Below are 24555 nucleotides of genomic sequence, written 5' to 3'. Positions count from 1 at the left end.
GTTCATTTGTGGTTGGCTGTGGTGGTCTTTGTTTTCGTGTGTGAGTGGGGTGGGTGGGTGTTTTGGATCAGGTTAGCCATATTGATTTGTATGCTGTTGGTGGGCTTTTGTCATTGTCTTGTTGGGCTGTGTGTGTGATAAAGGGGAGCCATACAGGGGTGAAGGTGTCTTCTTCTATTTGTCCCCATGTCAGTTTCAGTTTATTGGTTATTTTTTCCAGTAGGGCTGTTTCCCATACTATTTGGTACCATTGGTCCATGCTTACTCCTGACAGGTCTCTCCAGTGGTGGGAATGTTGTGGGAAAGCGAATGACAATGAAACAGAGGAGGAGGAGGAAGAAGAGGAAAGGAAAGGGTGAAGGCTTGTTGCTTGGGGAGGGGGGTAGATAAAACAGTGAAGGACAAGGCAGTTCTGGTCAGCCTGGGCAACTGTTGCTTAGGTGGACCGGAAAGCAAAGAAAATGGCCTTTGCTGCAGTTAGGCCAAAGGAGAGCAAAATAGGGAAGGGAGGGCTAGCCAGGAAGAAGAGTGGGAGCTGCCCTTGTTGCTGCATATAACCAAGAAAAATAGAGTATGCACTAGGGTTATAACTTTTTGACTTCAAAAACAAACAAACAAACAAACCCCACTCCCTGTATTATAATGGGATGAACCTTTGCTTAGAAATACTGAAAAGGGGACTAATTCTTCTCTGTTGTGAAAAAAGGTCACCCCGAAATGTAAAGTTGGAATCACTGTATCTGTAACATTACTACTCATAAGTATTAGCACTTTTAAAAACTTTATAGAACTGTTTAGAACTTTTACAGCTGCCTGGAACTTCCAAAACTATATTGGAGAATCACGGGAGGCGGGAGCCATCCGTACTCCAGACACCAAGAAGCAATCAGGGTGCGTAGCGCAATCAAAGTGGTGCGGGAATTTTATGATCCTTGTGTTCAGGACCCTTGTGTTTCTGGGACCCATAGATGGCTGTGGGGACATGCAACAGACCACACTTATAGAGAGCATGAATCCCACAAAAATGGTTAGCTCCATTGGACCCTTAACTTTAAAAAAGGGGTGCGTTTCAGGGAGGATGTGGAAGATTGGGGGAAATCAAAACCCATTCCTCCTGATCAGATTTGATGAGTTGATGACCACTGTAAGCAGATGAAAACATTAGCAGGATTGCAATAACACTTGTAATGTAGCAATTGCTATGGAGAAACTGGAGTGATGTAAAATATGGACTATTGAACAGTATGCAGTTGAAAACCCATGGAGGTGAAGGTGAGAAGTCCAAAGATTTGGATAGATCTTTAAATATAGATATGTATGGCTGTATTGTTATAATCTTATACTTGTAAAGTCAAATAAAAACTATTAAAAGAAAAGAATTGATGAGTTGGTTGTGCCCATCTCAAGCAAAACATTCAGGTTCATTGGGCCCTTAATCCAAAATGAGGGCTGAAGGGGCCACATAGGTCAGGGGGACTTGAAACCCATTCCTTGTGATCAAGAACAAGAGGAAATTCATATAGGGGGTCCAAGCAACCCACCCTGAAAACAATATTTAGGTTCATCCCTCTCTTAAACCAAAATAGGCTTTCAGGGGCCACCTGGAAGGTTGGGGCGCTCTAACACATCCCTTGGGATTGCAGGGGGATGAGATGGTTGTGCACAACCTGCCACCCTCAAAAATATGTTTGTGGTGACATTTAAAACTAGCCCGTTTGGGGTGTCCTAAAAGCGCGAGGGAAAGAAGGAAGAGCACAGCCACTTTTCATTTGTGATGTAGGCTTTTTGCTCTATCCCTCTCACCGTCTGCAGCTGTTTAGGGAATTGACAAGACAGGGGATATTTTATGCACCAGACTTTTCAGACTCAGTGTGAGAAATTATGAATCTCTGGAGAAATCTCCAGGAAAAATAAGAATATTTATGAGGCGGGGAAGCATTGCCCTGGCAACCTTCTGGAGTCTCTCTGTGGCTTGAGGAGCAGATGCAGAGCTGGAGAAAACATGGACACAGAGTTAACCTGCGCCTCCATGGACAGCTGTGAGTCCAAAATGACTCCCAGGCTGCACACCTGGTCCTTCAGGGGCACAGTTACCCCATTCAAGACCAGGGAATCCCCCACACCCACCCGCTCCCTGTCCACCCTAAACAGTACTTCTGTCTTGTCAGGATTCAACCTCTGTTAGCCGCCATCCATCCTCCAACTGCCTCCAGGCACTCATACAAGACCTTCACCGCCTTCACTGGTTCTGATTTAAAGGAGAGGTAGAGCTGGGTGTCATCTGCATACTAATGAACACCCAGTCCAAATACCCTGATGATCTCTCCCAGCGGCTTCATATGGATATTAAAAAGCATGGGGGAGAGGACGGAACCCTGAGGCACCGCACAAGTGAGAGCCCAGGGGTCTGAACACTTACCCCCCCCCCACTTTCTGGACACGGCCCAGGAGAAAGGAGCGGAACCACCGTATAACAGTGCCCCCAGCTCCCAGCCCCTCTAGATGGTCCAGAAGGATGTTATGGTTGCTGGTGTCAAAGGCCGCTGAGAGATCCAGCAGAACTAGGAAATAGCTCTCACCTTTGTCCCTAGCCCTCCGGAGATAATCAACCAGCGCAACCAAGGCAGTTTCAGTCCCATGGTGAGGCCTGAATCCCGATTGGAAGGGATCCAAATGGTCCACATCCTCCAGGCGTGCTTGGAGTTGTTCGGCAACCACCCACTCAATCACCTTGCCCAAGAATGGCAGATATGAGACTGGGCGATAGTTGGCTAAATTGGCCAGGTGTTTTTTTTAAGAAGCGGTTTAATGACTGCCTCTTTCATCGGGTCTGGGAAGGCTCCCTCACAGAGGGAAGCATTCACCACCCCGCAGAGCCCATCGCCCAGCCTTTCCCAGCTCACTTTTATCAGCCAGGATGCACAAGGATCAAGGAGACAGGTGGTCGGTTTCACTTGTCCAAGCAGCCTGTCCACATCCTCGGAGGTAACAGATTGGAACTGATCCCATGTAACAGGACTAGACAGAACTCTAGTACTCTCCCGCCCTGGCCCTGCTCCCACGGTGGAGCAGCCCCTTGTAAGGTCGTGTCGGCATGGATGTTAAAATCCCCCAGACCAGTGTTTCCCAACCTTGGGCCTCCAGCTGTTTTCGAACTACAATTCCCATCATCCCTGACCACTGGTCTTGCTAGCTGAGGATTATGAGAGTTGTAGTCCAAAAACAGCTGGAGGCCCAAGGTTGGGAAATGCTGCCCCAGACAACCAAGCTAGGTGTCTCCAGGAGCATATCCACCACGACCTGAAGCAGCTCGGGCAGGGAATCCCTGGTGCAGCGGGGAGGTTGGTACACCAAAAGGAATCCTGTACTGCCTGTATTGCCCAACTTCCAGAACATGCACTCAGAAAACTGGGTCTTCTCAATAGGACGCCTGGTGCAGACTAATGACTTCCTGCAACCCCCCCCCCCCGCCCACATGACCTGGGTTGCTGTGCGTAAGAGAACCTGGTGGGCAAGCAGAGGCAAGGACAGGCCCATCTGCTTCATCCAACCAGGTCTCTGTCACACATGCCAGGTCAAATCCTCCATCCACAATCAGGTTGTGGATGGCAGTGGTTTTATTCATCATTGACCTGGCATTGCACAGCAACTTTCAGGTCATGTGGGTTTCCCTTGCTGATTCCTGTATCCTTCCGGTCAGGACCAGACCTGGAGGCAGGGATAGTCCTCAAACAATGACTAAACCTGCCTCCTCGGTAATGACATGGTCTGGTCCTCCAAATCCTATACCCGGACCCTCCCCCACTTGGCACCCACCTGACTGTGCAAGGGAGGGAAGCCTCCCCTTTGCGTTAATACGCACCTCGCCTCCTACACTGTGCCGTTTGCAGCCATGGGGAATGGGCAGAGGTGGGGGGGTTAAGGGTGGGTTGGGGGCATGAAAGGGTGGGTTGGGGGCATGAAATATCTCTTCCCAGTCCTCTCTAGACATCGGATTCTCTTTCTTTAACCCTTATTGTCCAGGAGCTTTTCAACAAAGCACCCAGGAGACAGGGAAAGAAGCCAAAGTGGGAGTGGAAAGGCGGGTGCCCAGGTGTTCATTGCACTATTGGGAATGCAAGCTGGCAACTTTGATTTGGGGGGTTGAAGCCTCCCTCCCCCCATGCACGCATTTATTTATGTTCTCTTCCACCTGGTTGTTCCTGTTTTCCTTTCATTCATTTTTATTACTATGGCATTATTTCATGATATGTATAGCCGCCAGATTGTGACAACAATCTCAAAGCGGTGGATAAAAAAAAAAGATAAAATTATCACTAAAGAAAATTAAGAACCATCACAGAATCATAGATTTGTAGAGTTGGAATTATTAAATTATATATATGTGTGTGTGTGTGTGCTATTATATATATTGTTTATTATTTAGATATGTAACAAATTATATAAATAATAAAATTGTTGGTATCTGAAGAAGTGTGGATGCGCACGAAAGCCCAGAACAAACTTAGTTGGTCAATAAAGTGCTACTGGACAATTTTTTTAAACTTTTTTATTTATTTTGACTGCGTCAGATCAACACGGCTACCTACCTGAAAATAAAACTGTTCTTAAATCTACAGAACGAACACTCAATTCTTTTCAGGCCTGCCTGTGAGTCAAAGCAGACAATACGACATCCAGTGTTTTTCTGGGGGGACACAGAAACATTTTGTGAATTCAAAGTTTGGCCTCATTGAGGGACAGTATTTCAATATGAATAGGAAAATTGAGAGTACTCCTAAACATTTTTAAAGAAAAAAAAGCACTGACCATATTGATCTTGATTATTCCATGTTCTGATTCAGTAAAGCACGGATGTGGAGCCTCAGGCCAAAGGGCCTCCAAGCCTCCCCATCTGGCCCTCAGAGCTGTCTGTAGGTCACACACCCCTCCTTAGCCAATCCTGCCACCAGCCCTGTTTTGAGTCCTTCCTGAATGCTTCCCCTCCGCTGAAATGTGTCCTGGTGCTCTGATAATGCTCTCTGCTTGCCTTGATGGATAGAGGATAACACTTGAGGAAGAGCTAGGCTACTTTGCATAGGTAAGATGTGCAATTATTGTTCCACCCACTTTTGCATCTGACACTGACATGTGGCCCCCTGAAGGTTATGCAGAAGAGAATGTGGCCCCCTGGTCTCAAAACACTCGCCAACCCTAAACTTATTGAAATCCAGAGTTGGAAGGGGCCATGAGGAATCTTGCAGGGGGCCAAACCCACAACCCTGAAATTAAGAGCCTCATGCTTTGCCAAAACTAGGGTTGCCATTTTTCAAAATGAACACCCGGACACAACAGTTGCTGGGGGGCTGGCAAAGTTGTTGAGCTATTTTTGCAGGGGTGGGGTTGATGTTTTTGAGCTTTTTAAGGAAATTCACCAAAAAAATCAGCACTTCCGACATGGGTTGCCATGAACGGGAAATCATGGGTGTATGGCACCCCCTAGAAGTAGTTTAATGAACTCACAATTGTTCTGAGATGATTCCATGGTGTTTGTTCAAACACAAACACGTTCACATATATCGTAAAATAATATATTGGTCCCCAATTTTATGAAAGTGCTTTGTCCGTTAATGGCCATGTCGACACCAGGGAGACACTTCTGTGAGATCCCATAAACATGTTTTTCTTCTGCTCTGCACCTGTGCCACGAGCGCCACTGGAAGGTTGCCAAGGTGATGCTTCTTTCCCTTATAATTATTCTTAATTCTTACCAAAGCTCCAGGGATTCAGCCAGTGATTGCCTGTGAAAGCAATCAACTAAGCATTAGGCATAATGGCAAGGTGAGCTAATTTCTTGCACTGTTATCTTAAAAGTTTTGTGCATAAAATATCCCCAGGGGTACGGAGAGCCTGTCTTGTCCATTCCCTGGTGCCCTGATTGAGCATGATGTTGTTTGAGCATCTGAGATTCACCCTCTGAAGGGTCTATTACGACATACACCTTTTCATCTGCTTTCAGAAGTGCTGTTAACTCTGAGTGGCTTTGCTTTTCTTAACACCAACTTAGCACCTGGGCTCCAGCCTTGTAACATTTTCATGCAGCTTTTCAGCTTCTCCTTGGATGAACAATTTTCTCTGTTTTCAGCATCAACTGTTGTGATTCCATCCCCAGATCTTGCTCCCCTTTCTTTAATGGACACTTATCAATCCCCTTTCTGAACCCGCCCCGAAACCTTAAATATATTTTTACACAAGCAATATTTTCATTCTGGTTTTAAATGTCTGTCCCGGCTCCTCCTACAGGCCCAACTTCCAGGCATTATGACACTGTAGTCATGGCTTCCTCAGAGAGCCAGTGTGGTGTAGTGGTTAAGAGCGGTGGACTCGTAATCTGGTGAACAGGGTTCGCATCTCCGCTCCTCCACATGCAGCTGCTGGGTGACCTTGGGCCAGTCACACTTCTCTGAAGTCTCTCAACCCCACTGGGAATACGCAGGAGGAATAATTTTGAGGAGAAGATATGGAGGGTGTGTGTAACCACCACCCCCACGTTGCTGGGCATGGCCATTCAAATGGTGTGCATGCATGTGGTCTGTTATGCGTGTCAGGGCTGGCGTGCCCCTGGCCCCCCCGCTTTCCCCTCTCTCTGCACCTCCCTCCCCGCTTCTACTTTTTGCTATCTGTCCTGAATGTTTGAGCTGAGGGAGTTGGACCCGTGGGGATCCCTTCCGACTCTTACGATTCTAGGATTCTATGCTTTGCGTGAACCCCATGACCATCGCTTTAGCACTGAGCCATGGTGCACAGGCAGGTCTGCAAGAAGTGATGCAAACCACCCCTATAAATAAAAATTCCACCTCTCATTTTCCCCCCTATCCAGACCCTCCTCCCATTGCACCCACCTGATCGTGAAGGGAGACACCCCCGCTCCTTTGCGTCAACGCATACACTGCAATATGAATTTTTTGAGAAAGACTGTGTGTGTGGCAGGGCGGGGGAGCAGAAAGGGGGAGAGAAGTGTCTCTTTCCAGGCTTCTCTAGGCATCTGGCCTCCCTTTCTTTAACCCTTGAGAGGGACTTATGCCCAAAACCAATGCCCCAAAACAGTCTCCCTCCAGAGGTGGCAGACCCTCCTTCCTTGGAGTATTTTAAGCAGAGGTTGGATGGCCATCTGTCAGGGATGCTTTAGCTGAGATTCCTGCATTGCGGGAGGAGGGGCTGGACTGGATGACCCTCAGGGGTCCGTCCCGATTCTATGTGCAGAGAGGGAAAAGACGGGTGTGCTGGTGTTAATTGCGTTTATTCCGTTTCCTGTGCTGTGTTTTTCTTCCTTTCCTTCAAATTTTTCATCTGAAGAAAATTATTAATAAACCAAGTTACAACGAAAGATCAAGAGACTAAAGAAATATGATTACAACAGGCTGAAAACAGCATAGAGTTGGTACCGGTCATATCATGACCTAACCTGGGGAGAAAACAGCAAACACCTGATGAAGAGAGCACAGCAGAGGTTATATCTTCTGAGAATCCTCCGGAAAAATAATCTCTCAAAGGACCTGTTGATGGTATTTTACCATTGTACTGTTGAGAGTGTTATTAACTTATGGTCTGTATGTGTGGTTTGGGAGCTGCACGGTCAGGGAAAAAACAATGCTGTCCAGGGTTGTAAAGACTGCGGAGAGAATAATTGGGTGCACTCTTCCCACCTTGGATCAAATCTATGCTTCCAGGTGCCATAAGAAAGCTGCAGAGATAGTGCAGGATAGTGCGCAACCCGGAAATGATCTCTTTCAGTGTCTGCCTTCTGGAAGAAGGTACAGGGTTGTAAAGACTAGGACTAGCCGCCTGAGAAACAGTTTCTATTCAAATTAGATTTTGGTTTTAAACGCAGTTTAAGGGACATGGGCGGTGCTGTGGGTTAAACCACAGAGCCTAGGACTTGCCGATCAGAAGGTTGGCGGTTCGAATCACTGCAACGGGGTGAACTCCTGTTGCTCGGTCCCTGCTCCTGCCAACCTAGAAGTTCGAAAGCACATCAAAGTGCAAGTAGATAAATAGGTACTGTTCCGGCGGGAAGGTAAACGGCGTTTCTGTGCACTGCTCTGGTTCGCCAGAAGCGGCTTAGTCATGCTGGCCACATGACCCAGAAGCTGTACGCCAGCTCCCTTGGCCAATAAAGCAAGATGAGCACCACAACCCCAGAGTCGGCCACGACTGGACCTAATGGTCAGGGGTTTCTATACCTTTTTAAGGTACAGCGGTACCTCGGGTTAAGTACTTAATTCGTTCTGGAGGTCTGTTCTTAACCTGAAACTGTTCTTAACCTGAAGAACCACTTTAGCTAATGGGGCCTCCTGCTGCTGCTGTGCTGCCAGAGCATGATTTCTGTTCTCATCCTGAAGCAAAGTTCTTAACCTGAGGTACTATTTCTGGGTTAGCGGAGTCTGTAACCTGAAGCGTATGTAACCTGAGGTACCACTGTAGTCTCTATGGGAGTATATTGTATTTAATTATGGGGTATCAGAATTTTTAGGGGGCTAACCAGGCTGGGATAGCAGCCTTGTTGGTTTCTGAATATCTGGTGTTTGTTTGTTTTTCAATTTCGTTGTCATGTATGGGACAATGATAAATAAAGATTATCGTTATCAGCCAGAAAATCTCGAAATGTAAAGAGATTTTTTTTATCATATGTGGTGGTCTTGTAGTAAGCTTAAGGTTTACTGGGAAATTATATATAATGACGTCATCCGGCACCCCAGGCCCAAAGGCCATTACTCTGGTTCAAACGCTCTCGGCCACGAAGCTCGCCCGGCCCTAACCCACCTCACAGGGTTGTCGCCAGGACGAGATGGGGATCCCACTATATTATGGGCCGTTCTGAGCACCTCGGAGGAAGAGCCGGATGAAAATAACTGATTTACAACGTACTGTTTCCCCGGCTCGCTTTCTTCTGAAGGAAAGGGGCAGCCCCGTTACCTCAGCGTCGCTCCCCCACCCTCAAGACGAACTTACTCGGCTCCGTCCTTCCCACCTCCGGCGTTTAGCCGCCGCCTCTTTGCCATCTGCTTCTTCGGCTTAACAAACCCCTCACGACTAACTACCGCCGCCCGCCAAACGGTCCCCTCAGCTTTGAACCAGCCAATCAGCTGCCGCCTTCTCGTGCGCCAAAGCCAATCACCGCCCTAGCCGTGCCGCGCGCCGCGTTGGCGCCTGCGCAGAGCGCGAACAGCGATAGTCAACAGAAGCCCTCTGGCGCTCCTCGTCTCCTGTTCCGATTGCGCCTGCGTTAAGTTGTGCGCCATCAGCGGCAGCAGAAGAGGCGGGGTTTCCGTGTGACGGAAGCGGTCAAAGAAGAACAACTTCCGGGTCTGAACGAAGCTTACATCCGGGTTTTGCCCTTTCTTTGAATTCCCGTCTGTTCCAGGCGTGCTGGGAGTTTTGCAGAACTTAGTTGTGAATTGACTGGAAAAAGCAGGTGCACAAGTCGGATTTCCCAGGTGGAAGACTTCAGATTTTACTCATGAGCTCTCCTTAATTTGCGATGCACCCAGAGCTATCTCTTCATCTGCGCAGGGAAGAATGCAGCCTTATTATCCGTCTATTCAACCAGTAATTATTATTATTTTTTATTTATTTATTTATACCCCACCCGTCTGGCTGGGTTTCCCCAGCCACTCTGAGTGGCTTCCAACCGAATATTAAAAACACCACAGCGTCAGATATTTAAAACTTCCCTAAAAAGCCTTCAGTTGATTTTTAAAAGTAAAATAGTTGTTTATTGCCTTGACATTTATTGCCACAAAGAGCACTCCATCATGAGATATTTTGGTCGGTGCAATGGTTTTGACAGAGAAATGAGGCGCTGGCGATGCTTAAAGAAAGAGTATCAAGAAAACAGAGCCAGGAACCAAGCACACGCAGAACAGATAAGAGGAAAAATGAGAGCTTCAGAACCATAGATAGAGCTGAGGACTGGGCAACATACGAATGACCAGAGGAATATGTTGTCTCATGTCTTCTGGATACCTAAATAAAGAAAACTGTTTAAATCCAAAACATTTGCAATAAAAATGGCTGCGATGTTGGCAAAAAAAGAAAGAAAAGGAAATGATATACAGTGGTACCTCGGGATGCGAATGGGATCCGTTCCGGAGCCCCGTTCACATCCAGAAGCAAACATAACTAGCGACGGCACGTTTGAGCACACGCACGTCCCTTTTTGCCGCTTCTGCGCATGACGTCATTTTGAGCGTCTGCGCAAGCGGCAAAACCCGGAAGTAACGCACTCCATTACTTCCAGGTTGCCGCGGAGCGCAACTCGAACGTGCTCAACATGAAGCATATTCAACCCGAGGTATGACTGTATAATGAAATGAAAAGGATGTTTAAAATAACGTTGGTAAAAAAAAAAACCACCAAAAAACCCCACAAAAACCAGAAACCTTTCTTCTGGAAATTATAGGGATAGAACTACCTAAAATGTAATTTATTCCCGTATGTGAGAACAGTGGCAAGAATGTTACTAGCCCAAAAATGGAAAGAAGCAGAAGTCCCAGCAAAGGAGGCATGGATACAAAAACTTATGGAATATGCAGAAATGACGAAACTTACCAGAAGAATAAGAAATCAAGATAACAACCTTTTTATAAAAGAATGGAAATGGTTTATTGAATATTTACAGATAAATTGTAAACAGATAAAAACATTAGCAGGATTGTTGTAATAACCTGCAGTTTCATAGGAGTATATATTTAAAGCAGACAATTAAATGAGCAAATTAAATGAATTTGGATAGGCAGAAGATATCAAAAATGAATTTAAGGGACTGCAGGAAGAGGGGGAAGGAAGTCAAGTTTTAAAATGTCAAAATGAATATAAAATCAGTGAAATGTATATATCTGAAAAGTATAAATAAAATTGATGATGATGATGATGATGAAAATAATATCATCCCACTCTTGCATTTCCAAATCAAGGAATTTGGAAACCTTCCGGGGAAGAGGTCATCTCAGGGTTAAAACAATAGATTCCAGGTGGTATGAGAGAGAGAGAGAGAGAGAGAGAGAGAGAGAGAGAGAGAGAACACCCTCTTCCCAAAAGTACATGGAGTTCAGCACTAACACCCACCCACCCCACAAACACACACACCTTTTCTGGACAAAAAAAATTCCTTCCAGTAGCACCTTAAAGACCAACTAAGTTAGTTCTTGGTAGAATGTCCTGGGAGATTGAAGTGTTCTCCTACATTGTGTATGCCATCAAATGCCAACAGTGTCCTTCAGCTCTCTATATTGGACAAACAGGCCAAACCTTACGCCAAAGAATAAACGGACATAAATCTGACATCAAGAATCACAAGACAGAGAAACCAGTAGGAGAACACTTCAATCTCCCAGGACATTCTATACAAGATCTCAAAGTAGCTGTTTTACTACAAAGGAATTTCAGAAATAGACTGGAAAGAGAAGCTGCTGAATTGCAACTCATTACGAAACTTAAAACCATGGAGAAACCTGGTCTGAACAAAGACATTGGATTCTTATCTCATTATACATGACAAAGCCATTTTTCACCTTCTCACCCCTTGCTTTTTCCTGTAAGACCTATTGCAGTCGTTAAGAGTCGTCAACAGGCTCATCACAGCTATCTGCCAATCACCCATTCCCACCACCCTTCTGAGTAATACCCCTCCCCACTTTCTCACTATATAGAAGGATCTGGCAACTTCTGTTTCAGTGTATCTGAAGAAGTGTGCATGCACACGAAAGCTCATACCAAGAAATAACTTAGTTGGTCTTTAAGGTGCTACTGGAAGGAAATTTGTTTTGTTTTGACTATGGCAGACCAACACGGCTACCTATCTGTAACTGGAACCTTTTCTGGAGGAAGAGGAAACCTATGAAAGGCAGGCGATACAAGGGTTTGCCAAGTGGCCTCAGTGGCTGGCAATGCCTTTGGCCAGCTTTACATAGCAGGACTGAGGGGGTGAAGAAAGCTTTTAGGTGGGGTGGGAGTTATGTGTTTTAAATGTGCGTCAGATGCACTTCGATGCATAGTGTGGGTCTGCAAGAGAGTCAGCAACAATTTGCTTAGCTTGAAAGAGAGTAAAAGAGTAAAAACATCTTTGCTGCGCTCTTTTTGGCACCTCCTAAAAAGGTGTTTCCAAGTCTATACAAGCGTGTTTCATTTTTTAGCTACTGCCCATTTCAATCACCTCTTGAATATTTTGAATGTCTGGTTGTAACTATTTTTTTATCCATAATTCTAATGCTTCCTTTTATATTTTTATAGAGCACTTGCGATCAAAACTCCCAATTTTTAAAGGGGAACAGGTCAAATTGGTAATGAAACACTGGGCAACAGATTTGGGACATAACGTCCAGGTGGCAGATTGGGAAAGGTTATGGAAAACAGACCTGAAATTCACGTCCTGTTGTACTTTGAAAGAGAATTATATGAAAATGATGTACCAGTGGTATTTGACTCCTACTAAGCTGGTGGGTGGGGCGGTGGGTTAAACCACAGAACATAGGGCTTGCCTATCAGAAGGTTGGCGGTTTGAATCCCCGCAACGTGGTGAGCTCCCATTGCTCGGTCCCTGCTCCTGCCAACCTAGCAGTTCGAAAGCACACCAGTGCAAGTAGATAAATAGGCGGGAAGGTAAACGGCGTTTCCATGCACTGCTCTGGTTCGCCAGAAGCAGCTTAGTCATGCTGGCCACATGACCCGGAAGCTGTACGCCGGCTCCCTCGGCCAGTAAAGCAAGACGAGCGCCGCAACCCCAGAGTCAGGGGTCCCTTTACCTTTAAGCTGGCAAAAATGTACAGGACAAGTACAAATACCTGCTGGAAATGTAAAGAAAAAAAGTTACTTTTTATTGTATGTGGTGGACCTTTAAGGTGGTAAAAGCTTTCTGGGAGATGATATACAATGAAATGGAAAAAAATGTTTAAAATAACTATTGTTAAAAAACCAGAAGCGTTTTATTAGGAATTACAGGTACCAACATCCCAAAGGACCAGAAAAAGACTTTTTATGTACGGTATGCAACTACAACCGCCCAGAAGCTACTAGCCCAGAGATGAAAAGACGACAAAGTTCTTACTAAAGAAGAATGGCAAACCAAGCTGTGCAAAAATGGCAAAGTTGACTGGAAAACTCAGGAACCAAGAAGACAGAAACTTTACAAAATCATGGGGGAAAATTATAAGTTATTTAAGAGACCACTGTTAAGCAGATGGAAGGAAATACAGTAGTACCTTGGGTTAAGTACTTAATTGTGCTGGAGGTCCATTCTTAAGCTGAAACTGTCCTTCAAGCACCACTTTAGCTAATGGGGCCTCCTCCTGTTGCTGCGCCGCCAGAGCACGATTTCTGTTCTTATCCTGAAGCAAAGTTCTTAACCCGAGATACTATTTCTGGGTTAGTGGAGTCTGTAACCTGAAGCATCTGTAACCTGAAGTGTATGTAACCTGAGGTAACACTGTATTGGCAGGATTTTCACTTGCAGTGTAAAAATCACCATGGAAAATATGGGTTGATATAACAGTTTTGGAAGACGATGCGGTTTTAAATGCTTAAAATGGGACTCCAGGGTAGGGAGTCCTGAGAGTCGGAGGAATCTCTGCATATAGGTATGTATTTGAATTTTTTTAATAATTTTGTATTGTAAAATCAAATAAAAATGATTTCAATTTTTTAAATAAAAAACTCCCAATTTTATTTGTATCTTGATAAATTTTAGACTAACTTGTACAGTAATTAACATTTGATTTTAATGGTATTCTCAAATTACCAATATTTTAAATTGATTAACACTGGCTTGGCCATGCCCACAGAATGGAAGATGGCAGGACCCCCAAGATTGTGCTCTACAGGGGAGCTGGCTTCAGGCACCAGGCCCGTTGGCAGACCAACTCTGCATTAACCAAAATGTCTGCAAATGTGACATGAAGGCAGGCAAAATCAGCCCCGCGACGTTGGAATCCCTTGTAGACGACCGCAATGCTTGGAGACAGGCAGTCAAGTTGTGCATCCGTAGCAGTTACCAGAAGAGGAACATAGCTGGGAGGAGCACAGAGAGAAGAAATGTCATGGCGCGTCTGCAGCAGCAGAACCGGACGCCTTCCTCTGCCCCGGCTGCAACAAAACATGTCTCTCCCATGTTGGTCTCCATAGCCACTGCAGGCGCTGCAACCTTCCAACAGCTTGACCTCAACCCCAAAGGCGCACTCCTAGATTGTCTCCCAAAACAGATGGATGACAACCAACATTTTTTAAACTAATATTTTATACTGATTTATGTAAATGGCTTAGCAGTCTCTGGTGATTAAGTGGTATATAAAGCTGGTTTTAATAAAATAATAATACCTGAAGGAGCGTCTCCACCCCCATCGTCCAACCTGGACACTGAGGTCCAGCGCCGAGGGCCTTCTAGCGGTTCCCTCACTGCAAGAAGCAAAGTTACAGGGAACCAGGCAGAGGGCCTTCTCAGTAGTGGCGCCCGCCCTGTGGAACGCCCTCTCATCAGATGTCAAAGAAATAAACAACTATATGACATTTAGAAGACATCTGAAGGCAGCCCTGTTTAGGTTAGTTTTAATGTATTTTATCTTTTGCTGGAAGCCGCCCAGAGTGGCTGGGGAAACCCAGTCAGGTGGGCAGGGTAGAAATAATATATTATTATTATTATTATTATTATTATTATTACTATTACCTCTCCTTTTTTCTGGCCCAAATCCAACACATAATTAGGGCTCCACTGACTTGGGGGTGCAAAGCAGAGCCGGCAAGGGGTGTGAGCCCTAGGGGCCAGATAGAGACACCCAGTGCAGCGGTTCTCAACCTGTGGGTCCCCAGATGTTGTTGGACTACAACTCCCATCATCCCTAGCTAGCAAGGTCAGAGCTCATGGATGATGGGAGTTGTAGTCCAACAACATCTGGGGACCCACAGGTTGAGAACCACTGACCCAGTGGATCGCATTCGGCCCACAGGTTTGTGATTCCCCACCCGACAGACGTACGTAGTGAGCCTCACTCTTTTGTAGGTTGCAGGCAGAAAAGTCCATCCCTTTGCTAGTCGATGTCTGTAGCATATTCCAGTACTGGCTTTGCTGCTATGCAGCAGGAAGCAGGCGTTAAATTGGGGACTTCCAGAACAGCATTCACACTGCCGGGAGCCCCTTCTTCATCTCTACACACCCTTAGCCAGCAAACCAGGATCTGGGAACTGGAACCTCAACGTACAGTGGTACCTCGGGTTAAGAACTTAATTCGTTTTGGAGGTCCGTTCTCAACCTGAAACTGTTCTTAACCTGAAGTACCACTTTAGCTAATGGGGCCTCCCGCTGCTGCCGCACCACCGCTGCACGATTTCTGTTCTCATCCTGAAGCAAAGTTCTTAACCCGAGGAACTATTTCTGGGTTAGCAGAGTCTGTAACCTGAAGTGATGTATGGAAGTGAGAGCTGGACCATAAAGAAGGCTGATCACTGAAGAATTGATGCTTTTGAATTATGGTGCTGGAGGAGACTCTTGAGAGTCCCATGGACTGCAAGAAGATCAAACCTATCCATTCTTAAGGAAATCAGCCCTGAGTGCTCACTGGAAGGACAGATCCTGAAGCAGAGGCTCCAATACTTTGGCCACCTCATGAGAAGACAAGACTCCCTGGAAAGACCCTGATGTTGGGAAAGATGGAGGGCACAAGGAGAAGGGGACGACAGAGGACGAGATGGTTGGACAGTGTTCTTGAAACTACAAACATGAGTCCGACCAAACTGCGGGATGCAGTGGAAGGCAGGAGTGCCTGGCGTGCTCTGGTCCATGGGGTCACGAGAGTTGGACACAACTAAACAACAAAACAACAACAACAACCTGAAGCATCTGTAACCCGAGGTACCACTGTTTCTACACTGGGATAATTCTAGGATCATTTAAGTCCACCATTCCAGTTACAAAAAGAACGACAACTCTCAGTTAGCGAAATGTGTCTTAATATGCATAGCTCCAAGAAGGAACTACAGTTCAATGGACAGGAGTTGTTTTTGCGTCAAATGTGTATATTTTAATAGGAAAAATAGGCACAAAGGAAGCAGGCTGACTAGTCAGCTTTCGCAAGTGATGACAGGACTCAGTAAGGCACATGAGAGATTTACACATCGGAAGCCGAAGAACAGGGCGCCAACTCTTTGCTCGTGAAGGGAGCCTGGTCCATCAGCCTCAGGTATGATCTGCGTTAAAAGTTTGTTTCCTCACAGAGTATGCATACTGTACATTATATGTTCTGCTCTAGCTGAAGCTCTTTCTACACTCCCAAACATTTATTGGGGCAGGGGGGAAAGTGTGTGTTTGTGTGTGTGTCTCTCATGCAAAGTATTCTGACTCTTATTTTAGCAATACTGTTCTTGTTTAATCACGGGAGTTATCGGCTGGTTTTCCTGTGCCAGTTCTCTGATGGGACATAAAATCGACACCCCGTCTGATGCCATTTCGACGCTCCAAGAGATGACGGGCCTTTCTTCTCCCCTGTGAATCCTCTGGTGTCGGTTCAGTTCCGCTTTTCTGAAGAAGCACTTTCCGCAATCCAAGCACTGGTAGGGTCTCTCCCCGGTGTGGACTCTCTGGTGAGAGGTGAGGGTCGCCCTCTGCCTGAAGTTCTGCCCACACTCCATACATTTGTACGGCTTCTCTCCCGTGTGGATTCTTTGGTGTCTGATAAGGTTCTGCTTGTCGCAAAAGCTCTTCCCGCAGTCCGAGCAGTTGTAAGGTTTCTCTCCTGTGTGGATCCTCTGGTGGGAGGTAAGGTTCACCTTGTGGCTGAAGTTCTTCCCGCACTCCAAGCACTTATACGGCTTCTCCCCGGTGTGGGTTCTTTTGTGGCTGTTGAGGTGAGATCTGTCGTAAAATCTCTTGCCGCACTCGGAGCAGCTGTAGGGCTTGTCTCCCGTGTGGATTCTCTGATGCAACCTAAGGAGAGTGCTCTGGCTGAAGTTCTTTCCACACTCCATGCATTTGTACGGCTTCTCTTCCGTGTGAACTTTCCAGTGGCCGTTGACGTCGGATTTGTGACCGGCATTCTTCACCAGCGCCGGGCAGGCATTTCTTCTTGTTCCTCTTGATTTTTCTGGCTGAACCACGATTTCACGAAAGTTTTCACCCTGGGAAGCGGCAGGTTCATCCAGCCACTTCTCCATCTGGTTTTCCTCCTGTTCTGTTGATCCCTCAGGATTTCTGAAGTTCTCTTCCATTTCTTGAAGCTTGCTTCTCTCACAGGGTCTGTTGTTGTTGTTCTTACTGGGCCATCCGCCACCTGTTGGAACAGAAAGAGAGTCAAGTAAACAGGCAAGAAGGAACCTTTGAGTCCAACCCAGTGGTGTGACAAATTAATACATGTGTGGTTCTACTTCCTTGGCCCTGCCAAAGGCTTCGGAAGACCCGCTAGGTTGGAAAAAAAGATGAGGAAGACTGGGCAGCAATGTGGACAAAATTCCCATTCAAATTGGTTTCTGTTTCCATAAGGGAAATGGCACTCAAAATCTTGCAAGTGTTTTCCTGCTGGAATCCTTTGGAATGCAACTGTTACAGTGATGGCCATCAACTTGGTTGGCTTGAAAGGAGAATTAGACAAATTTATTGAGGATAGGGCTACTGAAAACTACTAGCCTCAAGGCCTATGTTGTAAACCTTCCTGTGGTCTCTCTTTTTTTTGGACAAAGTAATAATCCTAAATAAATAAGAATAAAAATCTGCACTCCACCACTGAGACCATTCCATCCAACCTCCCAAAATTTCAACACCTCTTGCAATGGTTTGACCCCTTTCCATTTTAACAGTACAAATTCAACACACACCCTCCATATCTCCTCAGAATTATTTCTCCTGCATATTCCCCGTCTTACTTAATGGCACACATCAATTTATCATTAATAGATAATCCCACACCTCTTTATACCATTCTTCCATTTTATATTCCGCTTGCCCCTTCCACTTCCTAGCTATCATAATTCGTGCAACTGTCAATAAATTTGTGAGCAAGGCCTTGACAGCCTGCGTAACTTCCACCCCATCATAAATTGATAATAACACTACCTCTGGCCTTTCGGTCAGCTTTAACCCAGTGATTTCTGTTATCTCCTTAAACACCCTTTGCCAAAAAGAATTGTTCATATTTACACCCCACCACATGTGAACATAATTCCCTGTTTCCTGGCATCCCTTCCAAAATAACTCCGAATATTCCTTGTTTATTTGATTTGATCTAACTGGTGTTAAATACCATCTCCAAATCAGTCTCTTGATGAAGGACTGTATATAATTTAATAATTTGTGGCAATAATAATAACAACAATAATAATAATAAAATAATATGCTCTGCCTCCGCAGCAATGCTTCTGGGTAAAGGTAAAGGACCCCTGGATGGTTAAGTCCAGTCAAAGGCGACCACGGGGTGCAGCGCTCATCTCGCTTTCAGGTCAAGGGAGCCGGCATTTGTCCACAGACAGTTTTCCGGGTCATGTGGTCAGCATGACTTAACCACTACTGGTGCACGGAGGATCGTGACAAGTGCCAGAGCACACGGAAACGCCGTTTACCTTCCCACCACAGTGATACCTATTTATCTACTTGCACTGGCATGCTTTTGAACTGCTAGGTTGGCAGAAGTTAGGACAGAGCAACAGGAGCTCACCCCATCGTGGGGATTCGAACCGCCAACCTTCCGATCAGCAAGCCCAAGAGGCTCAGTGGTTTAGACGACAGTGCCACCCGCATCCCTAGGCTTCTGAATACTAGTTGCTGGAAATGACAGGAGCGCAACCTTCTCCTCAAATCTTGCTTGTGGGTTTCCCACAGGTATATGCTTGGCCACTGCAAGAACAGGATGCTGGAATAGATGGGCCATTGGCCTGATCCATGATGGCTCTCCTTACATCCTGGAACCCATGGGTGGCCCGTCAGTAACATCTCAGCACAAGGAATGAAAACCCCAACCTGAAAGCCACCTACTCATTGGGAACATTCAGCTCTGACTGAGGACCACCAAGTACAGATTTTTCCTACTTGTGAGGACACTCCAAAATCCTGACAGGCCAGAAGATAACGGAGCAGGTCCACAGAGGCTCAATAGCAGCCCCCTGCCACCCTCCGGCAAGGCCACAGACCTCCCCGGTGAAATCTTCACTTGCAATAGAGAGCAAGAGTCCTTTCTGTTGGGGATAACTCAGACAGAAATTCCCAGGTGTCACAAAAGACTATTTCTTTTGGCCCAAAAATGGAAAACGAGTGAAGTCCTAACTAAAGAAGAATGGCAAATTGATGGAATGTGTGCAGCTTGCAGATTTAACATATAGAATAAGAGAACAAGAAGAACATAGGTTTAAAGAAGATTGGAAAATGTTTATTGGATATATGGGGGAAATTGTGTACACTTCAAAATGCTGGCAGCATTAAGGTAAATTCAACAGTGTAGACAAGCTTTGATGGAAATAATAATGGAATACTGAATGGTTTAGCTTTTGTAAAATATGCAAGGATTTATGGTATGTAAATTGAACCACAGAAAGAGAAGGGAAGTCATTGATTTCAGGTTGTTTAAATGAATATTCTAAAATGTAAAATATAAAAACTTTTTAAAATATATATATGCATATATATACAAGAGAAGTGAGAGCTGGACCATAAAGAAGGCTGATCGCTGAAGAATTGAGGCTTTTGAACTATGGTGCTGGAGGAGACTCTTGAGAGTCCCATGGACTGCAAGAAGATCAAACCTCTCCATTCTTAAGGAAATCAGCCCTGAGTGCTCACTGGAAGGACAGAACCTGAAGCTGAGGCTCCAATACTTTGGCCACCTTCTGAGAAGAGAAGACTCCCTGGAAAAGACCCTGATTTTGGGAAAGATGGAGGGCACAAGGAGAAGGGGACGACAGAGGATGAGATGGTTGGACAGTGTTCTCGAAGCTACCAGCATGAGTTTGACCAAACTGCGGGAGGCAGTGGAAGATAGGAGGGCCTGGCGTGCTCTGGTCTATGGGGTCACGAAGAGTCGGACACGACTAAACAACTAAACAACAAATATATAAGAGAAGGAAATCATATTAACAACTCAGAACAAAAACTTACCTAGCGAGGCTAGATTCCCAAAGTCCTCCACCAAGACTTCCCTGGGCAGGGTGTTTTGGCCTGGGTCCAGCAGTGCCCATTCTTCCTCTTCTTCCTTGGTGAATGGCACAGGGACCTCTTCAAAGGACACAGGAACCTTGTGGAGGAAGAAAAATTCCCTATTAACATGCGAGCCCAAGAAGAGTGTGAAACTTTTTACTCCTCTACTCCTCCAGTGCATTGCCCACAGTGATTGGAAACACAGTGGACCTACTGGTTACAAATTTACCGTATTTTTTGCTCGATAAGACTCACTTTTTCCCTCCTAAAAAGTAAGGGGAAATGTGTGTGCATCTTATGGAGCGAATGCAGGCTGCGCAGCTATCTCAGAAGTCAGAACAGCAAGAGGGATCGCTGCTTTCACTGCGCAGCGATCCCTCTTGCTGTTCTGGCTTCTGAGATTCAGAATATTTTTTTCTTGTTTTCCTCCTCCAAAAACTAGGTGTGTCTTGTGGTCTGGTGCGTCAAATCCATAACCAGAGGCACCGCTTCTGAGCGCACGCGCGGCACATCAGATCGCTTCCGCACATGTAGCAAAACCTGAAAGAATACACTTCCAGGTTTGCCGCTTTCGCAACTGGAAGATTACGTATCCAGAGCAGTACGTAACCCAAGGGTCCACTGTACCATACTTTTCCATATACAGTGGATGCTCGAGTTGCGAATGTGATCCGTGCGGGAGGCAAATTCACAACCCGCAGCATTTGCAACCTGCAGCGCCGCATCTCGGCACGTGATTTGGCGCTTCTGCGCATGCACCAAGACCCGGAAGTAACCTGTTCCGGTACTTCTGGGTTTCAGCGCGTACGTAGCCTGAAAACGCGCAACCTGAAGCATCTGTAACCCAAGGTATGACTGTGTAAGACTAGGACTTTTGAAAATAATAATAATAATAATCTGAAAAATTGGGGGGCATCTTATACACAGATAGTGCAAAGTGGGGACGTGGGACTGATTACTGCCGCGAGCCAGAGATTCTCAGAGGCTATAGGGCGTGTTATTGTTGGCTGCGGGAAGGGCTCATGTTGATTGGCTGTAGTGCTGGCGACTGGCTGCTTCTGCTGGTGTGGGGACAGGTGTATTTATTGACGCAGCGTTGAGTGATTTTCCCGTATTAAAAAGCTCAACAACTTCTCCCCCTAAAAGCTCGACAACTCTGAATTTGGAGTTCCCCAAAATAGGGGGCGACGTATATACGGGTGTGTGTAATACACGGAAAAATATGGCAGCTCTGCCATTGCAGAGGGTTTGAATTGCTTTGAATTTTATTGCCCTTTTATTTTATCGTGTTACTATCTTCCCTGGCAGGCTGTGCAAACCACTACACTAAATAAAGCTTTTTATAGGGTGGGGCGCACTGGGCGTGCGATTATAGAACTAAAATGTGTATGGTGGCGGGGGCGATAAGGTTGGGAACCACCAATAAAAATTGTTGAAATGGAGAAACGAAAATAAAACAATTTTATGGGGGGGAGGGAGAGGGAGGGAGGTGTTGGTGAGTGAAGAGATCGGTGGGAGTGGGGATGTTTAGTTTTTAATGTTTGATGTTTTATCGTGTTTTAAATATTCCGTTGGGAGCTGCCCAGAGTGGCTGGGGAAACCATGACGATGATGTCTGGCAATGCCGGATTAAACCCTTTGAAGGCCCCTAGGCAGTAAAAATCTTGCTCCCCCCCCCCCCCAATGATGTAGGTTTCTGAGTCAAGGGAGTCGTGGGACCCATAGGCCGGTGCCAACTCTGCCAATTTGGTAATCCGGCCCTGGGCATTACTGAGGTTTGTGCATGATAGTAGCAGTAGTAATAATAATAATAATAATAATAATAATAATAATATATTTATTTATATCCCGCCCTGCCCAGCCGCAGCCGGGCTCAGAGCAGCTAACAACGGTAAAAATAACACAGTTTACATAAAATCACAATCAATTAATTGAAATACATTCTAAAATCAATTCATTCTAAAATCAGTTCAGGATCAAATTAATGGCAACCATTGGGCTAGAGTGCTATGATGATTACAAAAGGAGGGGGTCAAACTGTGCCTTGGCCAAAGGCCTGGTGGAACAGCTCTGTCTTGCAGGCCCTGCAGAAAGATATCAAGTCCCGCAGGGCCCTAGTCTCTTGTGACAGAGCGTTCCACCAAATCGGGGCCACGGCCGAAAAAGCTCCGGCTCTGGTTGAGGCCAGCCTAACCTCCCTGTGGCCCGGGACCTCCAAGATGCTTTTATTTGAAGACCGTAAGGTCCTCCATGGGACATACCAGGAGAGGCGGTCCCGTAGGTACAAAGGTCCTAGGCCGTATAGGGCTTTAAAGGTTAAATGGTTTAAAGGTTTGGAAAGGGGGAATCAGGAGGGCTGGCGAGCGAAGCAAGCACTTTCAACTCTGAGATCAGGATGATATACTCACCTGTTCCTCCTCCTGCTTCTTCCCCTCCGCCTGGCTCAGGAGGAAGCCTTCGGCCAGGGCCACCGCCTGCGAACTGGTCTCGGCTCCGCACTCCCTGACCCAGTTCTCCATCTCTGGGGGGAGGACAGCCAGGAACTGCTCCAAGATCACCAGGTCCAGCATCTGGGCCTTTGTGTTCCTTTCCGGCTTCAGCCACTGGCGGCAAAGGTCGTGGAGCTGGCTGCAGACCTCGCGGGGCCCCTCGGCCTCCTGGTAGCAGAAATGCTTGAACCGCTGGTATGGTCCCTTTGAGCGGATTGTGTCCCCGGCCAGGATCTCCTGCACGCTTCCTACCCAGAATTCCCCGCTGCCCCTGGCCTCCAAGGCGTGAGGGTCTCTTCCTGCCCCTTTCCCAGATTCGTCGCTCGCTTGGCTCTGCACGCTAAACTTTCCTTCGTGCTCAAGGGGAGCCCCGTATGACCCCAAAGGACTTCCTTGCTCCAGCTTCACTTTCATTCTTGCTCCTTCTCTGTCTCACAAGGGCAACGAGTTTCCTAGCGATTCAATTGATGCCTCTCTCTCTGAAGGAAAGGAAAAAGAAGAGAGAGACCCAAAGAGCCACAGGATGCGGATATGTATTTTAATCTGTTCTTAGTTTCTCGTTTAATTCTTTTTGAAAGCTTTACAAAAGTTTGTTTTTAACCGCTTTTAGTTTTAGTGTTATTGGTATGTATTGTTATTTATTGATAATTTTACTGGTTTATTCTCCTCAAGGCTTTTTTTTATATGATACGATAATATTTATTGTCATTGTCCCATACAGAACAAAATTGAAAAATCTACATAAGACATTCAAAACCCAACAAGCCTGCTATCCCAGCTATCCCAACCTGGTTAGCCCCTAAAAACTTTTTTTCCTTTCAATGAAGCAATGTGTAAATACTAGGAAATAAATATATAAATGTTGCTTCCGCTGGTTTTTTATATTGTATTTTTATGTTGCGAACCACCCTGAGATTTACGGATGGAGGGCCGTATACAAATTTAATCAATATTAATAATAAAAACAAATGTGTGAGACCGGTGGGTGCAAATTAAGTTTTCTGCTTGCTTTTCTCTCAGCCAAGGCTTTGCAAGCAGGAGTCTTTAGATCCTACACCCACTTCCAAAGTGACTTGATGGGATGTACCATGTTCATTGCCCCTTCGCCTATAAAGGTAAAGGGGACTCCTGACCATTAGGTCCAGTCGTGGCCGACTCTGTGGTTGCGGCGCTCATCTCGCTTTATTGGCCGAGGGAGCCGGCGTACAGCTTCCGGGTCATGTGGCCAGCATGACTAAGCCGCTTCTGGCAAACCAGAGCAGCGCATAGAAATGCCATTTACCTTCTTGCCGGAGCGGTACCTATTTATCTATAACACTTTGACGTGCTTTCGAACTGCTAGGTTGGCAGAAGCAGGGACCGAGTGACGGGAGCTCACCCCGTTGTGGGGATTCGAACCACCGACCTTCTGATCGGCAAGTCCTAGGCTCTGTGGTTTAACCCACAACAGGCCAGGAAAAACCTCTCCTCCAACTGGATTCTTCCAGCTCTGCTAAATGGCACCCATTTAATGGGACGCTTCGGCGAGTGATCCTAGGGAGGGGCTTTTCTGCATACAAACCACATGCTCTGCCAACTGAGCTATGGATGCCATCCTCGCTCCCGGCACAGAAAAATGAAGACTGGCTCACGCATGCAAAGCTGGAATCTCTAAGCAGAACCCCTTTACCAGACATTGACCTCCAGACATTGACCTGGTCCTCTTTCATCCCACCCACCATCAACCTCCCTCCATCTCCTGCCCCCGTGACAGTGGAAGGCAGCGGGGCAGGGAAAGATCCTACAGCCTCCCCACTCAACTGTTGCTCTGGTCTCACAGATGAGAGTCCGCCGGATCGCTCCGCACCGGTGCTCAGAGATCCCGACCACAAAAGGCTTCTGCAACTTCACAGCAACTAGCACCCTCTGCAGCCGAGGCTTTCCTGG

At 46.2% G+C, this 24555-nt stretch overlaps 1 protein-coding gene and 1 long non-coding RNA gene across 2 annotated transcripts in view; one reads left to right on the top strand and one right to left on the bottom strand.

The window, feature by feature from the left end:
* The window catches only part of LOC308470280, a 267788-nt gene extending 243543 nt beyond the window's left edge, over positions 1–24245 (top strand). The window contains exon 2 of the long non-coding RNA XR_013982334.1: positions 23183–24245. This is a non-coding gene — a long non-coding RNA (uncharacterized lncRNA). The remainder of the gene's footprint in view (positions 1–23182) is intronic.
* LOC308469721 (uncharacterized protein) lies at positions 16021–24555 on the bottom strand. Its single transcript, XM_080992592.1, has 4 exons — positions 24430–24555; positions 22549–23108; positions 20102–20237; positions 16021–17291 (listed from the first exon to the last, which is right to left on the bottom strand). The coding sequence occupies exons 2-4, from the start codon at positions 23041–23043 to the stop codon at positions 16372–16374; spliced, it is 1551 nt and encodes a 516-aa protein (XP_080848718.1). The 5' UTR covers positions 23044–23108; positions 24430–24555; the 3' UTR covers positions 16021–16371.

The sequence above is a fragment of the Podarcis pityusensis genome (assembly GCF_964106645.2).
Source record: "Podarcis pityusensis genome assembly, chromosome: 2".
Classification (NCBI taxonomy): Eukaryota; Metazoa; Chordata; class Lepidosauria; order Squamata; family Lacertidae; genus Podarcis; species Podarcis pityusensis.
This window is presented reverse-complemented; position numbering and strand designations above follow the sequence as displayed.